Source organism: Silurus meridionalis, chromosome 5, assembly GCF_014805685.1.
Source record: "Silurus meridionalis isolate SWU-2019-XX chromosome 5, ASM1480568v1, whole genome shotgun sequence".
NCBI lineage: Eukaryota > Metazoa > Chordata > Actinopteri > Siluriformes > Siluridae > Silurus > Silurus meridionalis.
This window is the reverse complement of record NC_060888.1, coordinates 22,637,723-22,661,345: the sequence shown is the minus strand read 5'-3', so window position 1 is coordinate 22,661,345 and position 23,623 is coordinate 22,637,723. Positions and strand designations below refer to the sequence as shown.

The following is a 23,623-nucleotide window of genomic DNA, read 5'->3' as shown; positions in this document are numbered from 1 at the left end:
AGGAAAAGTTTCACTGATTTCAGAGCTTCCTGAATTGGCCAACAGGCAAAAAGAGTCATCTTCTTGTTTTTGTTAGTTGTATGTTAGCCAACATTATTTATTCTGTCTTGATTTTATAGTCAGGGAACAATAGAGACAAGATGATCTTAAAAGCCTATTCCTAATATTACTCTCAAATTACAAACTGTTTAATCTCCCCTTAATGAAACAGGCTTTACACACATGCATACAGAAAAAATTAAACAAAAGCATGTCAACACTTGCAATAAACAAATTATACTGCAGTAGAATAAAACACATTTTATACTGAACGCCCCCATGCAAAGATATTATGTACATTCTGTTATGCATGTTGCATTGGATTTCTCATAACGGAGCACCAACAAAAGTTTATATTGCTCATCAAAATTCACATATTAATGCATCCCTTCCATCATCGGCACCATCTATTTATTCTGTCTTGTGTTTTGGTCCACTTTATGGCCTTCTTCCTCTTTACATTATCTTCATAATGCTGCTGTCAGCCATGGTTAATAATTAAGACAGTGGCCATCATTTCATCCATCTTGAGTAAATGCACAGGGCTCATTGTCAGATGAAGGCCAGTAATCGTCAGTGCTTGTGTATGGGTAGCTAAAATAACTGAACACAAACACGGTCCATTTGTGAAACTTGAGTTGCTGCTGTGAAGGTGAAAATACTCCAGGAAAAAGGACAAACTTATCAGTATTAAATTGCCCTGGTTGGACAAAATGTCCAAACACAGCAGTCTTGCCCAAGCTGTGCATTGCCATGTAAGGGTTATCTGCAGAGATTTACACGTAATGCGTTACGTGATTCCTGTTTCACTCAGTCTCACTGTCTATTAGTCTGTCGTTTCCCCTCCTCCTGTCCAGCTTGATTGGGTACCTGAGCTGGGCTTGACCTTGCTGATTGCGGGGATATGATCTCACCTCTCAGGCTCTCTCTCCTCTCCGCACTGCCGCATCAGCCTGCGGCACTGAGGAGGAACACACACTTTCACTCATTACACACCACAGCGCCATGCCGTGCAGTTCACACTAAAGCGATCAATGTTACTTAGGTTAAGATATATGGCTCATCAATCATGGATGTACAATCATGCTTGGGAGCTGAGAGACATAGAAAAGCTCGTAGGAGCACTGGGAAACTTTTCTGTTTACCTCTAGAGACTACTACACTCCTCCTTTTTTGAGTTTTGAGTTTTGAGAATACAATAATTTCAGTGGTAAAAGTAACGTATGGTGAAAAATGGGAACACAATTTAATGTTTGTGTTGAGTGGGCCGGATGATAATCTGTAAAAACTTGGGTAATTATGCCGATGTTGCCAAAGTGTAAGAAAAAATGCTAAATAAAAAGTCAATATTCCATAATATTTGGCCAAAATTCTTAGATAAAATTATATAAATATATATATTCTTTTCATACAATCACAACTCGACACAGTTCGATTCACCGGGTGAACACGAACACACCAATACATTAAATTAATATCTGGTTAAATGATCCAGAAATGATACCCTGCACACTATGTGCTGCATACACTAAAAAAATGTTTTAATGTTTGTCTTTAGTGTACATTGAAAATTCCAGGTGTCACCCTCCTGCTTTTCTACTGTGACTCCACCCACCCCCTTGGATCACATGATACTCCACGGCATCAACAGGGAATTGTTGGTGCTGTTGTGAAGTCACGCTTCTAAGTGCTCTTATCTTATATTGATTGATTGAAAGATGAGCCAGCAGTGACAAGTAAATGGTAAATGTAATTTAATTGCATGCACTGCACCAGCACCAGACTGCAGCAGAGAAGGAAATCATTAAAAATACCCTCCGACATTTGGAGAATGACAAAAATTAAATGAGTGGATTTGTGCAATGTCCAGTCACAGTGTATCCTATCACTTGATATATCTGCGAACGATCTTTGTCTCTCTCTCTCTCTCTTTCTCTCTCTCTCTCTCTCTCTCTCTCTCTCTCTCTCTCTGCTAAGAGCGGTCAAGGTCAGAAGGCTCTGCCTCCCCTCAGGCTCCTGCAGTCTTCCATGAAACATAGAATTCAGCAGTTTAGAGTGCCTACATGAGTGAGTGTGGGAGAGAAGAGAGATGCCTACAGCAGAGACGAGTGTACTCATTACTCATTCAGCATGAACTGTAGAGTTACATTATGTTATCACTGAGATAAGCACACGAAACAATGCAAACAGCTGAGTGTATTGTTAGCGCTGTTTGGTAGAAATGGCAAATAAATCATGCTTGATTAAAGCTTTTGACACATTCACGACTGGTTTCAAACTGAGAATCACTGGTGCATCTCTGTGCCTTATTAGGAAATGAAATGCTAATTTAGAAATGCACACATTTATGGAGCTACAGTTCTATTCATTTGGTGTGTTTTTAAGCAATAATATATATTGCTTGTACAAATATAGCCCATTCTAAAATAGTTTGGCAGACTGAAACAGGACAGTGAGTGTCCTACAGGAGCAGCCTGCACTCATGTGCTCAGCAATGCTGCAGAATTTGCTGCAGGATGCACTGGGATGCACAGGTGCGGCATAGATGTGTGTGTTTTTGTGTGGATGCAGAAAATCTACTGCATACTGTCTAAAAACTTTCCTGTGTAATAATAGAGCCACAGTTTAGCATGGCTGTGAGCAAAGCCACCCCCACAGCTCTTTTAATCTTTCGTTCTTTTACTTTCTCTCTCTCTCTCTCTCTCTCTCTCTCTCTCTCTCTCTCTCTTTCCTTTTCTCTCTCTCTCTCTTACACACTCCAGCTGCTGACTCACTGCCACTGGCTCGGAATATGCTGCTTTCCTGCATTACACATATGCTCACCTTCCTCCATTAGTGCCAGGTCAGCATTCATATAGGAGTCATTGGGAAAGAACTGTTTAGCAAAGACTCATATAGTATCACATCATATACTCACATCATATGATATCATATCTTATCATATATATTATGCAAAAGAAATAATCAGAGAATCAGATTATTATGATATCAATGACACAACAATTATCATGTAAATGGGCAGATACTGATATATATGATATATATGTGTGTGTGTGTGTGTGTCAAACATAAGCATGAGATTTTATTGTCCAGTAAAGAGCTCTAAAATTGATTAAGCTTTTGCTTTAATGTAAACAAATCATTAGCAATAAATGCACTTTGGTGACTGATAATTGTGGCACTAATGCTATTATAATGCTAAAATACTTATTCTGTATGTATATATATATATATATGATGATCTAAAACTTTCAACGTTCATGTTAATACAAAGCCAAATCTCTGCTGCAACTAGCTGTGTTCTACAGAGGCATTACATCCTGGAGTTTTGAGTTGAACCACTTCTACATCGGTGTCTCGTTGATATGATGCTCAGCAGTATGACTACGGTTTTATGAGTAAGATAACATGCTCTTGTATTGTGTTTTTATGTATTTAATGTGACCTTCATCCCTTTATGTTTGTGATTAATCATATGATATATTGCATTGTAAGTGCAATAGCAAAGCCACTCTGTCAATTCTTACAGGAATCATGAAAAAACAACGACCTGACAAACTACCTCAATCTCAGTATAAACATATTTAATGTGTTTAAGGTGGAGTTTTTCTTTTTCAATAATTACATAAATGTGACAATTGTAATTCTCTTCAACTGTAAGTCTTACTTTGATTGGTCGGTTTTATTAGGAAACGAATAGTCTTGTTGTTTTAATAACCTATAATTTAAAAACACTCTTTTGCAGTCATAGTTAGTTGACTCTGCAGTGATGTAAGGGCAAATGGAGAACATTGCAGGGATGAGCTCACCACATGCTGTATTACACACAACCCCAGCAGTGTACATAATCCCCAGCACTTTAGGACAGACAAGATAATATAACATTATAGAAATAAAATCGTTTTTGTCGATTAACCTTGAGAAATTTTTTAGACTGTAATTATTCTCCATTTTTTCACTGAGTAGTGTTTACAATGAGGCTGATATTTTCCAGTGCAAATCATAAAGGATGCACCAAGATTTGATTCAAAGCGTTTTGTGGCTGGACTAATTAATGTAAAATAAAGTAAATAAATAATTTTTATGTGTTGTTTTTGCTTGTATGATTTCTTTTATATTTACAGCATTATCTAGACTTCATGAATGATGGACTTCTGCGGACTGAGCCTGTAGCTGAGAGTAAGTACACTGCTGCTCTCTTGTGGACACAAATGGAACTTATGGACACTTATGTGCAAAATGAATATATGGATAAACGGAAAATGGGAAATGTTCATATAATTAATGTTACACTTATTCAGAATTATTTTCTTGCATGAAATTAATACAAAATAAATTATTTAATTCATGTATGAATTTACTGTTATACGTACTGACAATCATACTTACATGCGAATCGATGGAGCTGATGTAAAGAATCGATTCCATAGACTTTCTACTTTTTGGCTTTATTTTTAATATGTAAACATATTAATTATCAGTATTATTAAGAAAATTATAATTAATATGTAAACATATTAATTATCAGTATTATTAAGAAAATGATAGAGATGACTTTTTAATGTCAAAACCTTGGAGTCGATTCTTGTTTTTTTGTTTTTTTTTTAATTATGTATGTATGTATGTATGTATGTATATACCAAAGCCTAAGAATAAATAAATAAATAAATAAATAAATAAATAAATAAATAAATAAATAATATTATTATTATTATTTTATAAATGTATGTAATATATTTATGGCACATCATTTATTACATAAAATATGTGCAAATGTCTTCCCGAGTAGGTAAAATTATAAAATGTATTTATTTATTTATTTATTTATTTTCCAAACCCGCTAGTTCAAAACTCTTTTGGCGCAGAAACGAACCAATCACTGATCGCTGATCGGGGAGCGGATATGACGTTGCAGAGCTATATAAGGAGAGCCCGGCGAGGTTTTGGGTTCAGAGAGTGCACCTTCTAACCCTAGATTTGTTGCCGCTTCCTGTCCGATGTGGTTACTGTTTTTTCCCTCCAGCTTTCAGTAAGTAACAGGAAGTTTTCCCGAGTTCTCCCGGTTTTTGTAAGGGAAAAAAAGCTTGGAGCGTGCTCTCTGAAGCTCGGTGTCTCTGGTGTGAGGGTGGCGTGTTGCGGACAGCCAGGCTGCCGCTAAGAGCTCTCCACTCTGCCGCACGGCACCCGAGCTCCGGAGGGTCAAACCCGCACCGAGCAGATCAACCTGAGCACGGCTGCACGCTGCACATCATCCCAGTGATCATGCAGAAGGAGCCACTGCTCAAACATGCTTTGTTTTTAGCGCTTTTTTTGTTGTTGTTGTTTGTTGTTGTGCATTAATATTAAATCACAAGGGCAAATGTGCACGTGTTCAACAAGTCCCCATAAAAAGCACTCCGACTTTTAGTTCAACTGTGGATTGTTAGAAACTGTTTTAAGCAGGAACACGAGCCATGCTCATTTGGCCTTTATTACGCTTTATAATACAAAGTTCTCCCGAAATTTATTTATACAACTTTCGGGGAATGTGCCGCCATATCCCGGTTTAATGACGCAGTCCAGGACACACGTGTGTGTGTGTGTGTGCGCGCGTGCGTGTGCGCGCGCGCTTTGATCTACACCAGGTTCTCTGTGGAGCTCCTCACTGGTTGCTTCTTCATTCTCCTGTATGGACTTGCATGTTGCCTAATGATCCCCTTACAAGTACATTTTTTTTTTTATTTTATTTTATTTTTTTTGCACTGGGATTTTTTTTTTTCCTAAAGTCTTTTAAAAAAAAAAAAAAATGTAAACCTTATTGCATCGGACAGAATTTAATATTGAAGCAAATTATCCATGCACACGTGACTTGTAAACATTGTTTACGAGGGACCCTTTTTAAAAGTGTCAAATCCTGATTTTATTTATTTATTTTTCTCCAGGAATAAATAGTTTTTGTTGAATTTGTAATTCTGTAAAAAATAAATCCTGGGCACCTTTTTCTGAACCGGTCTGATTTTTTTTATTTACAAAAAATTTTATAAAAACACGAGAGAGAACGAACATCAATTGCCTTCAACTTCAATAAAATAAATCTTTCAGAACTGCTTTCTCTTGTGATTATTTCAGTACCTGTGTTATGAGCTCTAATATTCTGTCCTTTATCTCTCTTTAGTTAAATAACTACATCAGAGTACCTGCATTTAAACAAATGATGATTAGTGTCCAAGTGTTTCTATTAGACTGATCTTTAAGTTCTTAACACACCCTGGGGTTTTAGTGTTTTTATATAAATATATGCACTTTTTTATTATTTAGCATTTACTCTTCAGGGATGAATCCTACAGGAATAAACGCATTTGGAAATCTTTTGAGGGTTGCAGTAAATAAAGGCAGAATTTTGACCTACAATGGAAATGTTTTCTGTCAAATAATTAGCATTTGAGTTTATGGCTTTAGGGTATGAGCAACTTTTATTAAAATATATTGGCTGCAGTATAATTGTATATAGATGTGTGGAAGAAGTGTTATTAATGCACAGGGGGAAAGGGCTTGTGTATTTAATTCAGTGCAATGAAAATTGCCCGGTTGCTGTATGTGAGTGAATGCAGTGCAGGGAAGAGTTAACAGACTGGAGTCTCGCGCAGCCGCTAGATTGAACAGCTCTTTCGGTGATTAATCGAAAGCGTGTGTTTTGCATTTAATAATTATTGTGAATAATTCGAGCATGCTGAGGTTGTTTTGACCGGATGGAGATGTTGGTGGTTCTGGGCTGCTGATGCGGCCTGAGAGGACACGCTGCTGCTTCTGCTGCTGCGATGGCGATGGGTAAATGGCTGCTGTACGCCGGTCTCGCGCTTTCCATGCTCGCGTTGTGCTTCCTTACGGTCGCGATATCCTCCGATCACTGGTACGAAACGGACGCCCGGAGGTACAAGGAGCGCTGCCGCACGTTCTCGAGCCGTCGCACCGACCCGGGATTCATCTACATCCCGAGCCACAGCCTCCCGCTGCGCGAGCCGCGGCCGCTCATGCCCCGCGAGCGGAGGGAGCTGTTCGGCGCGAGCGCGGCGGACGAGTGCAAGCGCCGCTACAACTCCACCACCGTGGGGCTGTGGAGCATCTGCTACCGTCTCGGCTTCGACCGGAACATCGAGGAGCTCATTAAGAAAGGTGAACACCTTCATCAGCCATTTTTATTTCGCATGCATTTCGTCCAGCTGATATATTTATATATATATATATATGTATTTTTTTAAATGGCAAGGTTATTAATAAATCAGCTGAAGCCATTAGTGTTGACACTAATGCTTTTCCTTCAAACGCTTAGGCCACATCACTTTCCAGATATCACATCAAACTAAGATAATCCAGACCTGATTATATGATATGTGATGCTGTCAAAACCTTCCAGATCCTCACAAGCAGACATTATCCTCAGAACCTAAGCTGCTTCATATCATCCACAACCATTCTACACATCACAGCTTAGATATTAGATAAATATTGTTAAATGATCACACACACGTGAATGCTAGGTCTTTTCCACGACTGCCACATATATAGATTAATAGATATGCACCATATGAAGAGGAACAGTACAAACAAATGCCATCTGCGTAGCTGACTCATGCTGATGCTCATTATGAACACCACTAGCTCTTTTTTTCCTTTGTCCCAGCTCCAGTCTTTTATATCTTACATGAACTTTATTGCATCTTGTTCCTCCTGTCACCTGATGGCCTAATCTTGAACTTTCCTTCAAAATCATAAGGGACTATTGAGAGGTGCTCCTACATCAAGTACTACTACGCTTCCTCGACTCTGGTGCGAAAGGATATCTCCTTCAATATCACCAAGACCATTCAGCAGGACGACTGGCATGCCTTGCGTAAGTCAGATGTGATCTGTATTGAAAGAATATATCTCTTAAAATTAAATGTAAATGCTGCACCTTTTTGAGCATTAGGCCATTTTGATTGACATTTAAAGGTCTACTTAGATCACCCCAGAAAATGATTAACCCTGGTGAATAAGGTGGTAAATGTCCCTGTATACCTGAAGCTACTTGACACATGAAATGTCTTGATGGACATTTGGTGCACATCTCATCCCTCAGATCTGCGTCGGATGACAGCAGCCTTCATGGGCATGGCTCTGTCCATCATCCTGTTTGGCTGGACAATAGGACTACTGGGCTGCTGCTGGGATCAGGGCCTCATGCACTACGTGGCTGGTCTGCTTTTCCTTATGGGAGGTAAGACTTGCAGCATTAAGACCATTACACATCCAATAATCTATCATGGTCATTTTGCTTTCAAGCATCTTTTTTTTTTTTTTTGCAATAAATACCTCTTGTTTTTATTCTAGGTACGTTTTGCATCATCGCCCTATGTACTTGTGTGGCTGGCATTAATTTTGAACTTTCCCGCTACCCACGCTACATATTCAGCCTCCCAGACGACATCAGCCACGGTTACGGCTGGTCCATGTTCAGTGCCTGGTGTGGTTTGGGTCTCACCCTTATTGCTGGTTTCTTCTGTACTCTGGCACCTTCTATTCAACCTCCACCACCACCCAGCCGTACTCCCTACCCCAAATCCCGCATGGAGAACGGCACAGTGTGCTAAACTAACATTGAAAGGGCAGGAGGTGTAAAAGAATACACGCCTCAACTACGAGTGACACTGTCAACTTTTTGAAGAAAGTGAACATTCGTCACGTAAGCGTGGACAGCCTGTGTGTTGACCTCTGCTGTAAACGCAGCTGTACAGATGTATAAAAGCGCTCGTCTTGACGTGATCTGATTATCTTTGATGGGGCAGTTCTTGTTCTGTTTGTGTGCAGTGATTTCTTGATTTGACAAGACTTAACACTTCACAAAGACACATTCACAAAGAAGTCAAAAGTTCAGTATATAAAAATACGAGATGAAATTTCCGTGTCAGTAGGGTTATGCGCTGTTGTGATGTGCACATAATAAAAACTCTTGTTTTAAAAACGTGGTACATTTCTTTACTTAAAGATTACTAAAGAAATAAAGGGAGCAAAAAAAAAAAAAAACTTTAAAACAGAGGCACTGAGTATTCAATTTTATTTAGGATTTTGTTGTACCAGATTATTTATTCATTTTTTTAGCTCTTCACTTTGTATTAAATGTGTTATCTCAGCAGCATGTTTAAAAACGAAGAGGTTGTATTATATTGAATTTTTCCTGAAAGAATGGAGGAGTGTGTCTGATAAATACTGTTTAGTATGGGCCACAGTAGAGCCAAAAAAAAAAAAAAAATGATGATGATTAGGAAGGCCTGGATTGGTCAGGTGTTACCAAAACTTCAGTCATTACTAGAGCTCAGGTTATCAGCATTTTACCTGCGATTTTTGTCTCCTTAGCTGTGTATTTTTAATAATCATATTTTGCAACTGTGCACTGCAGTCTTAATGCTTCTCACTAGTAGTGAAGTGACAAAGTGCCACATGGTGGCATCCTTCATCCTATGGGTTTGAGACAGGCCCCAAACCCCCAGCCATCAGCAGGGCAGTGCTCCATCCTCTGATACAGAGGTACAGCAGTAACTGCCCGCATGCTGTCTGAGGGCATCAGGGGTCTCTGTCGATGCTTTGTGGCATTAAGACTTGTGTGTACATTTACACCACAGGGTCTGTTTTCTTGTAACCTCCTATATTTCTGTGAGCCAAAGTAAATTGCAAGACCACATTGACAAGCATTTCCTCTGAAATGACTGTCCGAATGACCTCTGTTAAACTAGTCATTAAGATCCCTGTCATTAAGTAACACATTCACAGTATTAGATCAAAATTGGAGCCTAGAATGGACGAGTACTGTATAAGTTTTTAACCATTATTAATAGTGTGCGCATCAAATGTTTCTCAGACCCTCCTTGATTGTTTACATATGAATGATGGAACACCCCCTCCCCCAACCACTAAAACATTTGTTAACGTGTGCCTCAAAATACAGGAGGGTGAAGGCGGATAATGGAGAGGAGACAGGGGGTCAGACAAATAAGAGCTTATGTTATTAATGATCAGGATATTTGCACGTCATTACAGTTAAGTTAAATGGGATGGAGAGAGAGATGAGGGTCTGTCCCTAGTGGCGCTCCATGGCGGCACTCTGTAGGAGGTCTGTTGTCGTCTGCGCTGGAGGTCTGAAGGCTGTCTGGAAGCCTGGGGGAGGAGAGTGGAAGTGACTGGGAGCGAGCGATGGAGGAGGGAGGTATGGGGCCCAGCCACCTCTGTGCAGAGGAAGCCGAACTGCAGAGTCCAGCATGGCTGAGTGACGAGGCTGAGACACCACCGATCCACTCGGCCCGTCTATCTCAGTCAGAGCTTGTAGAGACTTGAGCCAGTGAGGGGGGTTTTCGTCTGGCACACAGTCCAAACTGCTACCGGTGGACGCTGGCATACCTGGAGCAGTGAAGAGTTCCAGTGTAAAATCTTAAAAAAGTAAACAGATTTTCAAATCTATACATCTGCCTTCGAGAAAATTATGTATGTTATAAAGTAATTTTTTTAATCTACCATTTATTCTATGTGTAGTTTTGTTTTTTTCAATAAACAACTAGAATTTGATATATAGACTACAAAGTTCTTTAGTAAGTTAGCTGTACCTGGTGCATGATTGGGGAAAAAAAGTGTATTTGTAATATGTTATTGACATTACAATTAATAATGTTATATACATATATAATATAATGATATTAAAACTATAAAAATTTATATTAAAGTACCAGTGATAATAGCTGGGTCCATCCAGCTTGTCGTGCCGTCCCAGCTCAGGCTGTGCGAGAGTCCTGCCGGGAGCCCCATGTGGTTCATACTGGAGGTGGATGAAGAAGAGGAAGAGGAAGATGATGTGGAATTTGGGATGCCTCCGAAGTTAATGTTGATATTTGGAAGGAGTGCTCTCAAGCCATCCTGCCACTCTTTCACATTTATGCTTTCCACAGAACCACTGTTTTCTGTTGAAGAAGGAAAAACTTTACACTTAATATGAAGCAAATCAACAGCAGTGCATCTAAAGTAAATGTTTCAAGCACACAAAGAACTGGGAATGAGTTCAAAAACATGGTAATTGGTGCAGTAGGTTGCAGCTGCGACTAGACCAGGTGTGACCATTTATCATCTTAAGACACAGTTATGTATTTAGCAATTTAAGTGTTTAAGCTGTTGTGTAAGTGCTCACCTGATATAGTTATTCCCCCGAGACCTGTGCTGTGGTGGTGGTGTGGTGGGTAGCTTTGGTCTAAGAAATGGCTGTGTGCGATGTGGTTTATGTGTGCGAGGTTGTTGCGAGTGGGCAGGCCCATCCAGGGCTGGCGTGCGGGGCTGCCCTGGGCGTGTGCAGGCAGGCTGAAGGAGTTGTAGAGGCCGCGGTGCTGCAGCGGGGGAAGGCGTGGCTGGCCATTAGGGATAAGTGAGGTCGAACGTGGCAAGGGTTCCTGCACCGACAGCTCCTTCTCTATGAGGTCAGCCAGCGCTTTCCTCGTCACATCAACGGGTCGAAGCCTAGATCATCCTCCTGCTGCTGCTGCTTGGCCGAAGAGCCAAAGCCAAAAGCTGCTTGCCAGTCAGTGGATGAGGACACGGGGATAGTTTCTGGAAAGACAGGCCTGGTGTTAACACTCACAATGGAGCATACAATCATTTTGCTTTTACAGTATGACTTACAGGAGATGCTGCCATCTGGCATTATTACAAATTGGCAAAGCTGATAAAAGATTTCAGTGTTAATCAGCTAGAGTTTAACAAATATCCAATCTGATCCAATTTCAGTGCTAATCTTACATATAGTAAATAAAATTGCAGAAGATAAGTTATACCAGCAAGCCAGGAGCTGACAACATGACTGAAAATAAAAGTAAAAAAAAAATAATAATACAACTGCATTACTAAGCTAAAATAAAGTAAAAAATTATATTTGGGCTATTTTACAGGCATCAAAGAGCAGGTCATTTTCTGAACAAATGGCACACATTTGAAATAAAATTGTCATTACATTCAAGTTTAGTTATGAGCCTACTTGATTTTGATTGATTAAACTCAATTAAATCTATCCCAAAAATAAATAAAGGGATTCACAATTTATTTAATCAGAGACCCCCTGAATATGAGAAGCACTGTTATGAATAATAATTAACTCACATTGCATTACTCCATATGTGCAACACAACTTCTTTAACAAGTATTATGGCATGTTGATAAAACTATGTGAAAATCGGTAGATTAATCAAACACTGTTAGCACTTACAGCAAAAACATTAGGAGATTATGTTTCTGCACCACTAGTCAATATTACACAGGCCAGTCCTGAGCAGACTGACAGCCTGCCAGGGTTCAATAGTGTAATTGATGCAGGCTGATATTTAAATCAGTGTCACAGATAATTAAGAAGTGTATGTGAATTGGAAATGCCACCACTCACAAGAGCAATGTTTTCACTCACAAACACAGACATGTTTTTTTGCATTTGCAGTAACGCACATAATTTCCATGTAAGTCATAAAAATGTATTGACAAATACAGTTAAGAGGTACAAATATTTAGAGAGCATCAGCTAACTGCCTAGTTACTGCATGATCTTTTTGTAAAGTGCAAAATCGATTTCATTCCAAATATTGATCCTACTTCTCTCCAAGCAAAATGCTAAGTTTAATTGTCCTACTTTTCATTTGTTATGCGCTGTTAAAACCTTTGGTCATAATTATTCATAGGAATCATTATAACAGGATTAATAAATATGATTCATGAACAAAAAAAAGGCTGTTAGACTAATTTGGGGTTAGCGGTGGCTCAGTGGTAAACATTCTATTCTCCTGAATGGATGGTCATATGATCAAATCCCAGAGCTGCTTAACAGTTTACATTAGATCATATACAGTTTACTTATTGATAATGTAAACATTAATCTCAGTAAATATACCTGAGGTAAAGAGGCTCTGGGGTTCAGGGGTCATGGGCCAGTCAGAACCACCCTGTGGGGAGCTTGGGAAAGAAGGTAGACTGCTGGGAATGGGGTTCGGATGTCTGAAGTTACTGTTGTCTGAGAAGAGTGACTGAGATTCGGCAGGTGCGCCCTCAAACGGCGAGCGAGCTGCGAGTTCTGCCACACTGATGGGCACTGCCAGGCTTGGCTTAGAAAAACCAGGGGGAGGGGAAGGCGAGTCACTGCTCGAGACCTGTGAAAGAAGAAATAAATACAAAATGTGTAACTTTACACAACACTACTAATCATATATAAACTAAAGTGCAAAGAGCAGTTCTTACCTGTGCTATATTCTCTCCATTCCCTATACTTATAGGTTCTGTTGATTTATCAACAGGACTGAAAGACAATCAAGATATTCATCAGGGAAAATGATTTTCAAATAAATTACACAATACATGTGCATCCCTCTATTACTACATACAAAACAGTAAACACAAAACAGAGTCCAAAAATCCAAACCCAGTGCCAAAGGTTTATTTAAACACCCAGCTGAGCAAAAAGGTTCATTTAATTAATTGGGTGTTTACATATATATTACAAATGTATGTATATTCATACACACATACCCAGTATGTATATACAACTGGCCCCTGGGTATTTCAAAGAAATTCAAAGAAATCCAAAGAAATCTGGCCCCCTTTCAAAATAATTTGGGAACCCCTACACTAAAAGCGTCTGTATTACTAATCTTTATTCTTCCATAATCCTATTCCACATTTTGTCCCCATTTGCTGTTTATAATAACCACCACTCTTCTGTGAAGATGTTCTACTACATTCTGGAATGTTCTGGAATCAGGTACTGATGTAGGTGAGGTGAGGAGGCCTGGGGTGCAGTCGGTGTTCCAATTCATCCCAAAGGTGTTCAATAGGGTTGAGGGCAGTGCTCTGTAGCAGGCTATTTAAAATCTTCCACTGGAACACATGTAAACCATATCCTAATGGAGCTAGCTTTAGGCACAGGGGCATTGTCGTGTTGGAACACGTTTGGGTCTTTTATTTAAAGTGAAGGGAAAATTTAATGCTAGTGCATCTAAAAACGTTCTATAAGAAGTGTGCCTAAAAAAGTCAAGTGTCCCAATACTTTTGTTCATATAGTGTATATTATATGGGTCATATGATGTGGTATTAATTTTGCATCTTGATCTTCTGGTAATATAATGACCATATAATACCAGTTACTTTATGTTCAAAATATTTGCTTCAGCTATTTAAATGTTATTAAGAATAGGAAGAATAACATCTGTATTATGCACATGTATAACAGTGTGTACCTGGTTGGTTCTAAGACTGAGGAGAAGTGTGAGAGTCCTGTGTTTTGATCTGTTCCTAAATCAGAGTCTGGCTCTTCTGGGGTCAAGTGATCCGAGTCTGTCAAACAATCTAAAAGGGGCGGGGACTTCCTATGTTCTGTAGGTAAACCATTCACTAGTTTACCGTAACCCTGTAATAAAGGCCAACCCTCTTTACCACCGCTGTTCTGTCTGTGGAGAAAAAAAAACACCCAGTTTGCTTACGAGGCCATTTTAAACCATATAGTAAATCTAAATTTATGACAGAGTATAGAAACCTCACCTTTGTGTAGTATTTGCTTTGTTTTTAGACTTTTCCCCTCCGCATGTTGAAGATTGTAGAAAGTTGGGATTTGCTTTGTAAAGATCTTGGAGTAGTTTTTGTTCATATTCCTGGTGTTTCCCAGCCTACACAAACAAAAAAAGAACACCAATACATTAAGGTAATATGTACATGACTTTTACATACTTTATCAGTGTTGATCAAATTCTGCACTCACCTGCATCTCCTCTTTAGTAAAACTAGCTGCCTCATCTCCCAGTTCATGCAGATACATGCAGTCCGGCTTAGGGCACTGCATGCTTTTAAGAAAATAGCTGCAGTACTTTGTTGTGCCTAAAGAAGCCTATAAGAAAAAAGATCTGGCTCAATAAAAGCACCTACCACCACCAAAAAAAAAAAAAAATTCACCTTAAACCCTGGCCCAATTAAGTGCCAATAACCCATATTACTAGCAATTACAGTTACAGTTAATACAGTTATTATTTGTATGGTCAGATCCTAAAACAAGTGTATGCAAATTCCACTATTATTTTCTGTAATCAGTAATTACATGTTTGACATGTATGTAGGGCTGCAACAACTAATCGTTAAAACAATAATGGAATTCATTGGCAACAAATGGCGTTATCGATTAAGGGCTGCTTAAAATTCAGTTTAGTGTGACGGCAATATAACACAGCCTCATGCAAAAAATAGGGGAGAGTACAGGGTCAACCCGCAGCAGGAAAAAGTGTGCGTCCCAAGTCATCCAAGGCATAGGAGCATTTTATATTAAACGCAACAAAGAAAACTGTACCTGGAAGTTATGCAAAGCGGAGCTTGTGTGGCATGGAAGTACCACAGTGATGCACGTGCATGCGGAAATAAAACACACTGGTGTCACAGATAAAGGCGAAACATCAGCACGATGAGCAAAATCTGTATAATCCTCATCAGGGTAAAATGGTATAGTTTAATGAAGCGTTATTGTGTAAACTGTTTGCTAACTTCGGTACAGTCGCACTAGATCAGTTCTGGCGTGACTCACGAGCATAAGGTTGTGCAATCACCTCACTCGTGACATTGTGATGGATTCAATTAAAACAATGAAAAGATAAAAGCAGCAAATAATAGCAGCAGTAAACGATTACATTTTTACTTACTGATGTGGTTTTAAGCAAATGCTTATGCATTTGTACACCAATGCATATTTTTTCTTTTTTTAAATCTGCATTTCTTTGTTCCATTCTCTTTTATAGCATTTGTTTACTACAACTGTTTTCAAAAGTGATTTACTGCTGCTTACTATACATTTAAATGCTTTTTTTTTTTTAATATTCTAGATGTTTATACCTTCACAACTGAAAAAAATGTCTGTGAATTTTTTTTAACAAAGATTTCTAATCAATGATGTATTTAATTTATATTGATTTTTTTATGCATTGTTGTCAACTTGCCATCTGCAATTATCATTAAAAACAAATGTTGACTTAGAAAAATTGCTTCTCCTTTCATGCTGAAATGGTTTGGGGTTTTTTTACAATGAATTTGTTCCAAAGAGAAATCCCCCATTCACTCCTCAACAAGCAGCTACTATAAAAGTTTAAAATAGTTAAACAATATGTGGCTTTCGAATTTTTTAAGTACACTTTTATACATAAATACCCTGAATTAGGGTTTTATATAGTTATAATAAGCTAAACTTTAGATTTCAAATTCAGATTAATAGATTATCAAAATAATCATTAGTTGCAGCCCTACATGTATGTGTGTGCAAACTTATGTCTGGTTAAAGGTTGAAAAATAAATAAATAAATAAATAAATAAATAAATAACCTTGGATCTGACCTGGATGGACAGATTATTTAAAGGCATTCCAAAACCCTTAAATAAAATCACATATTTCTTTAAGGCTATTACTTCATATCAATATCAAATCACATCTTACCTCAAAGTGGGAAAAAAATCAGTGTGTAAACATGAAACAATATACAGTGGTACCTTGACCTATGAGTTTAATTCGTTCCGTGGCTGAGCTCATATCTCAATTTGCTCGCACATAAATTTTCCCCATTGAAAATACTTAAAATGGCATTAATCCGTTCCAACCCTCAAAATCCCACCCTGTTTTTATGTTTCATGTTATTAAATTAGGAAAATACATTTCTAAATAACAAATCTTGTATAAAAACATAATAGAAAGAGTGTGTAAAGATATAACAAGGTTTTACGCAGTGTATTTAACTTGGAGATGAGACGACTTGAGCTAACGAAAACACTAATGGAGGGGGAGGGTGGTAGAGGCGATAAGTGGAGGAGGAGGGAAAACTCGTTTTTTACTATCACTCCTGTACACTACGTATCCCTAAACTTAAAATTTTTTACTTTTTCTTCTTTGCTTATCTTAATTCTCGTCACAATCTTCGCTTTCTGGCTTCGCTTCGCCATATAGCAGCGGCGTTTCGAGCTCGTACCTCAATTTTTGTTCGCGTAACAAAGCAAAAAATCGACAGAGTGACCGCTCGTACCTGGGAAAACTAATACATTACTGCACTCGTAGGTCAGGGTACCACTGTATCCTATATGAAAAATGTTGCAGTATTGTATTTACCTTGAGTGTTCTACCGTCAACAACCACATTATTAACACACTGTATTGCCCTTAGGGCATCTTCTGAGCGGATGTATGTAACATAGGCACTGGCACTAGGACCCTGCAGAGTAAATGAGTAAATTGTTTATATATAGATATTCATTTTGGTTTTAACACCAAGCCATTTCTGTAGCTGAGGTTACTCCTACCTGTGATCCCGCATACGATGTACTGTTATTGATGACCACTTTATGAATTTTGCCGAACTTTCCGAAATACTCCGGCCTCTTAAGGACCTGCAAAATGAGACAACTATTGAGTTTAGATCATCAGAACAGCGTATGGCACAACACACCAAAATGCAAACCATCAATCCGTCTATGACAGATACAATCAGAAAGTGTTTTTATTTTAGTTCCAGGTTATCAACTGGAAATCAGAAACACTGAATTATTTCTACACTGACTAGATACCGTTTTAAGTAAGCTCCACTGACTCAACTATTAAACTCATAGTTAAGAGATTCACACAATGAGTAAAACTCAGTTAATCAATAAGCCACTAATTTCACCAGGGGCTTTTAAATACATTGACAATAAATCAACATAACATTTACATTTCATTAATAACATTTAGCAGACGCCCTTATCCAGAACAAAAGTGCTTTAAGTCTCTATCAATAAATAAATAAACACTGGTTCACTGGATTACAAACTTAAAATGCCAGTCCTTAGATATCTATAAATCCTTTTTAAACCCATACATCAATAAATATCTGTTTTGCACTGAGCAATGGCAAGCATAACATTTTCACTGAAACACAACCTACTGCATATATATTTAGGTTCCACATCTCTAAGCAAACGAAGAATCCAGATATTTTGACTCACTTATTTGTGGGTTATAAAAATCCCAAATAAGTAACGAGCCTTCCTTTTTATTACACTATTACACCAGTCCATGAAAGCAATGTGGCTAGAAAAGGAAGGCACAGTGCTTTTTTTTTTTTTTTTTTTTTAAATGATGACTCACCCAATCTGTTACCGATGGTACAATGCAACACAGCACATATTATGTCCACACACTCGAGTTGGGTCAGTAAGCAAATTCTGATTTCGGTTGTTTAATTTAATGTGTACTGCATAAAAGACTTTTTCATTCAAATGTTAATCCTTACATAATTATGACATATGCGATCACTGTGCAATTATGAAGTTGGCTCAAGTCAGTATTACTGCTAAATGCCAAAGCAGATGCTCTTCTGTACATAATATATTACTTTTCTTTTAAAATGAAGAGCTTAAAAGCATGCAGTATGTTGCATGAAATAGGCTGCTACATTATGGACTGATAATAGGGTCAAAAAAATCTTAAGCGTCATGTCTATTAATGACAATACACTTGCTATGACGTGTTTATGACATGATTATGTACGCAGCCGAATGACTGGATGAAGAATAAAGGTCGTGAAATAATTCAAGAAAAGTAATGACCTCTAAATATGATATTAACATCTGTAATTAAATCCCCCCCTCTCTTTCTTCTTTACTTGTTCAAGTCAGAAATAAGCAGGGGATGACACTAGGCAATGTCTGGGATGCTTTACTAACAATAGCTGCTGTTCCATTTAATTCCCTTTGTGTTGCAAATCTCCTCTTACCTCAGGGTCCGCGAGCCTCTGAGAGAGACCCACTACGAACACGAGGTTCCGCTGCACCACGCGCACGCTCGCTAGGTGCTTCCGGTTCTCCGTCACCTTCTGCTTCTTCTCGTTTTGCTTCTGCTTCTTCTCGTTCTTTATCCTCTGGATCTCCTCCTGTGAGAGGGGCTTGTACACAGCCGGGTCCTCCGGGTACGGCTACAGCACACACAGGATGATCATTTAAGACAATGCTGTGTGCTTTCATGATGTGAAACACTCTAAAAATCTAATCGTAGTGTCGGGTTCTAATCAGCAGTGAATTAGAGTGCAATATGACAATGTTGCACCTACAGAAATGAACACTGGTCATGGTCATCCTCCAAGCAGGCAAGCCAGCACTCAGCAACGGGTACAGAGCTTGTTTAGTGTGCCTTGGACTTCCACTTGTATATTAATAATACAACTTCGCTTCAGCCCAGACCCTTGCTGCGTCCTAATTCACCTTATATCTGTCCTAAATAGTATCCAAGATTAGAATTATTCTGTCCCAAATCATGGCGTGTTGAAAAGTGTACCCCAAAGCTACCTGGATGCTCTGCTATTTTTGCATTTCTAAAAGCATTAGGTAACGAGCTCTCGTTATGTGCGATGTGTTAGTAGTTCCAAGTAGTTGCATAATGTTCTTTTCTTTTCTTTCTTTTATAAACACGCTCAAAACAATGTTGTACCTTACTTCACTGCACAAAAATAGTCCATATGGTTACTATGAGTAGGCGAAGTGGGACATAGCACCTGACTGAGGTGGCTATTTGCAATATAAACAGGGCCAAATTTTAAATGTCTTCCTATTGGCCATTACATGGTGTTTCAAAGTAGTTATATCACTTACAAACAAAACTCTCCTACAGAGTAAATGTATGTAGAGAGCAGAAACACATTTGGGATTTGGCCCACTCTCTCAGGGCTCATGATCTAGATTACCATAGAAACAGGCATAATTGTTACCATAACCATAGAGTTAGACATAAGCATAAGGTTGGCATTGCAAAAACGTGTTTTGTATAAGATTTCTATATAAAATTTTACATTATGGTATATTATGTTTGGAAAATTTTATATATGTGGTCTATTACAGGGTTATGAGTCCTATTCCCATATGAGTAAACAGAAGCCTAGTCTTGGATGACTGGAAATAACTGCTTGAGAGTGCTGCCAAAATGGCTGCTTTTTGTGGCGGTCAGACTTTACCATAAAGGCTTAGCGTTGTTGTCGCTATGGTTACCACATGAGAGACTCGAGCGATTTTCATCTGACACATCAAACGTTATGTTGGGTGGGAACTTATGCAGAGAGAGAGACAGACAGGCAGAGCAGAGATTTATCACCTGCTGTGCATAAATCTGGCCAATTTAGAGAACATCACCCATTCACCCAGTCTCAAAACAAGGAAATGAGAGCAGCTAAACATGCTTTTCTATAGCTGAGGAAGTGAGTCTCTAAATGTCATCCAGCAGCTGTGGCAATTTACCTTTCTGCATGCTGGGCAAAGGCCGTTCTCGTCTGTGCGAATTCTATGCCAGCAGAAACGGCAGATCTGGTAGCCGCAGGTACACGGGAAAAAGTTGACGTCATCGATCTCCAGAGGCTCCATACACAGAGGGCACTCCATGGGGTCTTCCTTCAGCTCAGGGCTACGGGACATCTTATTGCACGAATATGGCTGCGATCACGGCAACTCACCGGAGCGAGACACTACAGCGCTGGAAGGAAACAGGATATGCAGAGAGAAGAGATTTTAGACATGAGTATGGTGAGATTTGTGAAGATCGCTGGAGCAGGAGAAAACAGACTGTTTTGTAATTGTTTTTTTTAAACTTCTGTACTTGTGGCCACCAGCTGTGATGTAAACTGACTGCATATAGAAAGATGATCAGAGTGGAAGTTACATGAGACTCAAACAGGAAAATTCTCCTACCCTTGAATAATCCTAAAGCTCTTACACACTTAAATACTGCATTATAATGATTATGTTCCTGTCATAATTTATTCACTATTTACAATTTTTACAGGCAGAGATTAAATCCATATTTTGGAGGAACATCAGTAGAAGAGAGTATGTACAATACATTCCTAACAGCTGATCAACCCAAACAAATAAATAAGGACATAATCAGGATGTTGAAAACCTAAAGAGAGAATCTAGAGAGACAGTAATCAAAGACATTAAGCTGGTGCTTATTCAGTATTGAGTGTCGATGCGCTGGAAAGGTATCAGGTGGAGGTGAGACAACTTCTGATTGACACCAACGGAGACAACGCAGATCTTGCATTGAGCCCAGGACACAATTCATCTTAAATTCCAGCTAACACCACTCTAACACACTTGCGCAACATGGCCCTCACTGAAAGTCGCTCAGTTATAGTGAAGAAGTCTGTATCAGATCAGTATCATGTATGAGTTGAAATTCCAGTTCTGTATCAAAAGATGGAAAAGCTACAGCAAAGACAAAATATTTTTTGTTGTTTTTATGTGTTTTAATATTTGTAATATATAGAGGGAGTCATCAATGTCCATACCTTGAACAGTCAGTTTCCAAAAATGGGAAAGACTTCAAAACAAGAGACTTTGTAAGACTTTACACTTTCCCAGTAATAGGACAGACTTCAAAAACAGTCTTGCAAAAAGGCTTTATTAACTTAAAAAAAAAAAAAAAGGGAAAACTGGAAGCTAAAGAGGAACCCGCTGTTTATAGTGTTGTGTAAGTGACAACACAATCCTGTCCTGTATATTATTAAACATTTAATGGTTAAAAACCAATGACAAGGCATTTTTTTATAATAAAACATTGCCGGCAAACTGCTGTAGTGTATGAGAGATGGTGTAGGTCGACAATAATCCACTTTGGAGTGAGAACAGTTGTCAGGATTCGCATCAGACCGTCCTATAATATCATGTCCTCAAATGCTTTTCCTTTCCACAATATGTCCATTTACCAAGACTACTCAGCATCAGCTAACAACTCTGAAGATTTAGACTCAAATGTTAATGGATTAGTTTATACCCATCATTTTAAAAAAACTGTCTATACACATATATATATATACATAAAAAGGGTCATGTCTGTAACTCATGTTTCATGGAGACATGTTTCGGCGGTAACAGATAGAGTGACACTGGTCAGGTGCTTCCACAGCTGGGACAGAGCTCGTAATGACAAGAGGCGACCAAAACACACCACATAAACCTGCATTTTCAATCCAGACACCACCAGGAACAAGTCTACCTCACCCCCTTGGGCGTTTCAACATATATGGCCGTTTTTCCCGGAGATATTCGCCTGCTTTGAAGCGGCTGAGTGGGTTAGGGGCTGCGGCCTACACCGGCCCGAAGCCTGCGCCTCTCCCAATGCTCACTCCGGTTCTGGCCACAGGAACGCCCGGTGTCAACCGTTGACTTTTCCCTTTACTCCTACTCAGGCGTCGGGGTAATACCAAGAGATGATTCGTATAAAAAGATAAGTCTAAGTCCCTGAAAAGCGTAACATTTTCAGCACAAGTGTGCGCTGAGAACATTTCAGGCGAGCGGTTGGTAGTTTTTGGATACTCACTTCAACCGGGATTCCTCTCCGAAGATATTTCTACAAATATCAGGGCGGAAATGGTTTTCCCTAAAGCACCCGGAGTTCCTCTACAATCCTGTCCGGCTCTGTTTTGGGTTTAAATGGCTGGTTTGGATATTTATTCTAGTCTAACTATTTCTTTAGGCAGCGGCGTCTTACTACCATCTTACATTAAAATGATGAGGAGGGAATACAGTATCCGGTCACCGCGCACTCTGTTTGCGCACTCAGGGCAAAACTGCATTGTGGGAGATGTAGTTTATTACTAGGCGCCATACTGTACAAGAACTACAGCCAAATCAAGGGAGAGGGTCAGCATGTGGAGAGAGCAGCAGCATGTATTTTTTTTGGTGTTGAATCCCTACTTACACCCTGATTTAATTTCATGTTATGATAAGAATACCTAAAACTCCTCATTCTTTTCTCTTCTTCGCCTTCTTCTTCTTTCACTTATTAATCATGCTCCTAAGGTGACCATTTTTCATTTCTTGTAGCTGATCAATTGGGGACTATTTCATATGAACAGCCTAAAGATCGATGAAGTTTTTGAGCAACTCAAGAAGATGAGTATGGATTTGAACTGTAATTAATATCAACAGTGCTATAATGTCAATACTCACAACAACATTCTACATGTGTTGTTTCTCCATTATGCAGCATTTGAAGGCTCTGGCATGGAGAAGTTGGTGTTGATGATTTCATATGTTGAGCTAATTTATGAGTTGCTTAGGAGCACCAGATTCCAAAAGTCCAACTGACTGTATAAGACTGTAGAAAGGACATTACTCATAATCACAGTACTCATGATATTTCTCACTTTCGATGTTTGGAATGTATTAATTATTTATAATCACACTGTTGATGTCACTCAAATGAGGATAGGTTTTCTTTTAAATCTGGCTTCTTCCTCATACCATCTAGGGATACATCTACCATTCCATCTTCCTTGCCACAGTCACCCAATGCTTCATTGTCAAGAATAAACACCCATACATTCAAATATAAGTGAATTATTTTTTATAATTCTTACATTCTATAAAGCTGCTTTGAGACAATTTCCATTGTGACAAGCGCTATAGAAATAAAATGACCTGACCAAACAGTATACCTTAACAATGATGGAAATATAATGAATAGACATTGTCACACAGTTGAGGATGGGTTCCCGCTTGAGAGGGATGGGGGA

General features: G+C 38.9%; 2 protein-coding genes across 2 annotated transcripts; one reads left to right on the top strand and one right to left on the bottom strand.

The window, feature by feature from the left end:
• Window positions 1–6,576: 6,576 nt before the first annotated feature.
• tmem178ba (transmembrane protein 178Ba) lies at window positions 6,577–9,019 on the top strand. The gene is made up of 4 exons (XM_046849958.1): window positions 6,577–7,191; window positions 7,793–7,909; window positions 8,138–8,275; window positions 8,389–9,019. The coding sequence occupies exons 1-4, from the start codon at window positions 6,837–6,839 to the stop codon at window positions 8,646–8,648; spliced, it is 870 nt and encodes a 289-aa protein (XP_046705914.1). The 5' UTR covers window positions 6,577–6,836; the 3' UTR covers window positions 8,649–9,019.
• Window positions 9,020–9,095: 76 nt separating this feature from the next.
• On the bottom strand, window positions 9,096–22,646 carry cnot4a (CCR4-NOT transcription complex, subunit 4a). Its single transcript, XM_046849957.1, is given in 14 exon segments — window positions 9,096–10,449; window positions 10,773–11,003; window positions 11,228–11,539; window positions 11,542–11,640; window positions 12,965–13,220; window positions 13,309–13,366; window positions 14,304–14,513; window positions 14,605–14,729; window positions 14,822–14,947; window positions 17,195–17,296; window positions 17,385–17,471; window positions 18,836–19,033; window positions 20,346–20,577; window positions 22,426–22,646. Coding segments are annotated over 13 exon segments (2,295 nt in total). The 5' UTR covers window positions 20,520–20,577; window positions 22,426–22,646; the 3' UTR covers window positions 9,096–10,132.
• Between the last annotated feature and the right edge of the window lie 977 nt (window positions 22,647–23,623).